Source organism: Tetrahymena thermophila (genome assembly GCF_000189635.1).
Source record: "Tetrahymena thermophila SB210 genomic scaffold scf_8254665, whole genome shotgun sequence".
Taxonomy (NCBI): Eukaryota; Ciliophora; class Oligohymenophorea; order Hymenostomatida; family Tetrahymenidae; genus Tetrahymena; species Tetrahymena thermophila.
Genome location: NW_002476432.1, coordinates 19,313 through 24,282, shown reverse-complemented (window position 1 = coordinate 24,282; position 4,970 = coordinate 19,313). Strand labels below are relative to the sequence as shown.

Genomic DNA, 4,970 nt, shown 5'->3' with positions numbered 1-4,970 from the left:
ATGAGAATGTTTCAGATTGAATTTATTTTATATATCCATTTGAGATATGAATAATTTAGTTTTTGTAGTATTTATTTATTTATTTATGTATTTGACTCTTGTTGTTATAAGTAATTAATTTATTTTTGATTATTATTTTTACATTTGTTAATTTATATTTGTTTTTTTCATATAGCTTGCTAACTTTTAGTTAACCAATATGGATGAATTTATTTTTGTTTTGCTTTAAATTAGAATATAATTTTTATTTTTTTTCTTCTTTTGACATCTCTTCATTTAAGCAGTAAAGTAAAAAAATATATTGAAATATATTTCTCTTTTTAGAATTAATTTTATTGAATTTTTCAAATAAGAGATGAGTTTTTAGCTTATCTTTCTTAGCTATAATTTTTATTGATGTTATTATTGATTGGCTCAGTTGCTTTTTCATAAAAATTATTTTGGAATTGGTAATAGTTCTGAATTATTTAATCCCTAGAATTATTATGATTTGATGTGCCGATTCTTTTGTTTAGAGAGTTGTTATACATATTATTCTGTTATGTTATTTTTTATATGTTATAAAAAGATGTTATGTCCTTCTTTACCTAAGATTACTCACTTGTCTTTCTTTTATTAAGTTGGCTTGTTATTTTATTTCTAACTTCTTAATTTTTGTTGTTAGTATTAGTATTGTTGTTGCTGCTGCTTAAGTTTTTGCTCTTTTTAATGCTAGATACATTGTTATATTCTAGGAATACGGGGCGTTTTTGGCTTTAATTTGGGACTTGGTTGTTGTTGTTGTTGTCCTATTCAATTTAGTTTAATCTCTTAGATGGAGATAACGAAGTTTTACTATAATATTAACTATAAAATTGCTATTAATATGGGTTTGTATCAGAGCTATGGATATTGTTTTACGAGGTGCTTGTGTAATTTGAATAACTTTTGTTTTTACCGTTGCCTTTAATTTCTGCTTGTTATTGAAGAGTTTAAATCTACTTTTTAGATTAAGTTGTTGAAGAACACTAAGATGATTTTAGAGAAGTTGTACCATAAGAATTTAATCTATTTGGGGATTTTGATTTTACTTTAGATTGCTCGATTCCGTATGAAGCTGTGTTGCTTAGTGATAATTTAGAATTGGTTTAATTATTTTACTTAATATAGCTGCAACTTGATGAGAAATTATTTTGATAAAATTCTATTGAGCTATCTAAATTATTATCGATGTTTTGTTTAGGGATGAAATGAGATTATGTAGAAATGAATGAATCTTTTACACTTATGCTATTTTTCTTTTAATTTAAAGGGTTTGATTGAGGTGTACCTATACCGCCTCCAATACTAGGTTTAGGACAAGGCTTAGGATTATTTGTTATAAATGAAAGGAAATATTCAGATGGAGTTAATTCAGCTTCATTTCTCCAAAAGTTTGTTTCGAAACTTTATCTATTATTTGTGAATGCAGTAGCTGTTGATGTCATAGTAAAATTTTAATTTGACTATATGCTGAAGGGAGAATTTATTGTGCAGTTGTTATTCAGACTTGTTGCTGTCATGCTTCCTGCTTAATTATTAGTCAGATTGCTATTATTTGTTATAGTATTTGAGTTGCTACTCAAATCTTTTTATTCTTCTTTTTGACAGTTAATGTTGAGGGAGCTATTAGCAATCTCTTCTAAATTTATTTTTATTATGTTTTGACTGTTTTTTTCTTGTCTGCTTTTCTCAGAAGGATCAAACGAAGGTACATTAACTTTATAAAGGTCTAAATTAGCACAGCTATTATTTGTATTTGCTGTAGTGTTATTATTTGCGTTTGCGTCTGAAGAAGAGCTACTCAAACAAGTTGGGATTTGAATTCCCTTTTAGTTACTTAAATAAATTACATTGCTATTATTATTAAGGTTTTATTAATTTATAAGTTAATTGTTTGATTGATTTCCTTAGAGATTATTTTGTAAGCTGTTTAATCCATTGAAATTATTGAGAGAATTATTACTTAAGGGATTTACATTTTATTAGTAATAAGAATTGTACGGATTACTTTAAGCATTCTAATTAGGATTGCTATTCAAATTCAGGTTGTAGGTTTGACTTGTCTGGATACTTGAAATAGACTCTTATGGAGAAAGTGTTATTTGAGATCCAAACGCAAAGGAAGACGCATTTACAGGCTAAATAATAGAAAGCTTTATGTCAGTATTTGCAAAGTTAGAAGAACCAGCTAAAGTTGTTTAGTCATATGAACGATAAGGAGGTGAACACGAAGAAATGAATGATGAAGCTGCAGAAGCTATATTATTATTATCTTTTTAATTACTTCCCTATTAATTTTACTAGGCGATTTGACTCATGCTAGTTGTAGGAAAATTATGAGCATTTTGGTTGCTGTTATTGTTGTTTGAAGGAGCTGAATATGATTAAGGAATAGATGAATGGGGTGAATTACCAATTAAGGTTGATGACGCAAAATTATTATTTAAAAAAATATCTGCGTTACTAACATTATAATTATTATTATTGATATAATTATTTGTAACTTCAGTATTGTTCTTTTATTAGTTTATAATAGATGCGTTTGATTTAGAAGTATTTTCTTATAGATAATTTTCTATTTTTATATTTTGGACATCTTATAGCGAGAATTCATTTACCAATTTTTATTCCTAATTGATCATATTTTTATTGTTATCTTCTGATAATAAGTCTTATTTGCTGAGTCTAGCTAGCACTAACTCACTTCGACTTGAAAATTGGTCATTTTAATTGCCATTTCCATTTTAATCTTTACAAAGCAGGTATTCGTGACTGGTTGTCTTTTTTAAAGGTGAAACAGAAATAATTTCACTAATGCTGTGAGAATCGCGCTTGACTAGATTTTTTCTAGCTTCTTCTAACTTTGAGTTTTGAGTATTAGAATTGTTTTATTAGATATTAGTTGTAGTACTGCTTTAATCTTTAGTGATTTAACTAGTTTCTTTTATTATATTCATGTGATTAATTTTATCAGTAATTATAATATTTCTGTTCATGCTTGTATCATCTCTATGAGGAGATTAACTTCTATTTTATAAATTACTCTAAGAAGTCGTGTTTTGATTAAAATTTTTAAAAGCATTTTAGATAAGTACTGAAATAGAATTTGGTTGATTTTACTGGTTAACAGGTTGAGAGGAGTATCTTTAATTTCCTAAGTTATTTGAGATTTAGTTTTACTTCTATATTTAATTTTGCATTTAAGATTATTGCGAATAATGTTAAATATTTGAACCTTAAGGTTGCTTAGGAGCGAAAGATTCGAAAATAGCGTGATTATTCAATTAATCTTAAGAAATAGCTTACTACATCGAATAAAACACTCCATCAATTATATTGTTATTATCTGCTTTATTGTTCTAGTTTATATTTTATTAGTTATTGACAAATTAATTATTTTAGCAGTTTTCACTTGTTAAATTAGATTTTTAATGATGAATTTATGTCTAATCATGTTTTTTAATTATTGAAACGGGCTGATTTACTGGTTATTATGAAGCAGAGATTGGAGAAGAATGCCTAGCTTAATTATTTTTTTAGGAAAGACAAGAAGGTATTTAATTCAACAATTGAGGATTTTAGTTATTTTTTGTAGGATTTTTTTCAGCATAATAGTGGTCGAATCTCTTAATATCTTCATCTGCAGAAAATGTATGAATGGTAGGATCGCAGAACGAAACTCTCTTTTTCTTTTCTCCATTGCTAGATGAATTAACCTAAGAAAATTAGCTGGGTTTAGCAGGTTCACATCTTTTCACTTTTTCTTAGTCCAAATTTCCATTTTCTTCATCATCGCTGTCGTGTCCAAAAGAGAAAACAGAACAAAGAACATTTGTGTTATTCTGATGAACAAATTCCTCAATTCCAGTTAAGCTTTATAAGTTGTTTAAGCCTTAAATTGATTCCAAACTCTGCCAATCCCCATTTTTTAAGTGCTTGAATTTTGGCGTATCTTCACTTGGCTTTAATGAATTACCAAGAGTTGATATTCTAATATTTTATGTATCTTGCTAAAGTGTATATTTACCAGGTATTTGACTCTAAGATTTACCTTTATTTGTATTGCTACTGCTGTTTTAGTGCAGAGTTTTTTGCAGTTATTTGAGAGAATTTTAAGCCTATTTTGACAAGTTATGACTTTAAATAGATTGTTAGCTAGTTAAATTAGTGTTTTTCTGAGCGACATTGTTTGTTTGAGTTTAAATTTTACTGCTACTCATTTTAGAATTTAGAGTGTTATTTGCTTATAAAATAAGCGATGAAGGCAATTACTCTCTAGGTGAAATCTTAGGAGATGTTGTATTGCTTGAACAGCTAAATTTCTAACTTTAACTATATAATTAACTGCTTGCTGCATCATCAGTATTATTGTTTACTCCAATTTTTGAACCTAAATTAGTAGCTAAAGACATGTTCTTTTTTTAATTCATCTTTAAAATATGCTCTGTATGTTATTGCATGCTTTTCAATTTCTGATTTGTCATATGGACATCACGAGAAAATGGGCTTGTGCTAAGCTTACGCACTTGGGATGAAACGCTCATTCAATTTAATCGTGGCCTTCCTTAATAATGAATAAATAATGAATTAATTCAATGACTCCTTATTCGAAACACTGAGCTGCTATAAAAAAAATTTGATTGATTACCTTGTTGCTTTTAAGCTTATAAAATTGTGTAAATATTCTTTTAAATTATAAATTAATTATCTATGAATTTTGACTTTTATAATGCTTTTCATTCACTTTTTTAGGCTTTTTCAATGCTTTTTTAGTATTTTTTAATGATAATTTATTTACTCACAATGGCTTTTAATTGGTTAATAAGAATTACCTTTCATGAGTAGTAATTTCTCAATACGATTCAATTATTTTTCACTGTCTTTGTTATTTAATTTAATATGAGCAAAGTTATTAATGAATTTTTTCAGGCAAGACAAGGATACAAATC

General features: G+C 27.1%; 1 protein-coding gene across 1 annotated transcript; it reads right to left on the bottom strand. All coding sequences in view use genetic code 6, as the record gives it.

The window, feature by feature from the left end:
• Positions 1 to 344: 344 nt before the first annotated feature.
• TTHERM_00222220 (hypothetical protein) lies at positions 345 to 4,565 on the bottom strand (the record flags this gene model as incomplete). The annotated part of the gene is made up of 1 exon (XM_001014150.3): positions 345 to 4,565. The coding sequence occupies one exon, from the start codon at positions 4,563 to 4,565 to the stop codon at positions 345 to 347; it is 4,221 nt and encodes a 1,406-aa protein (XP_001014150.1).
• Positions 4,566 to 4,970: the final 405 nt, after the last annotated feature.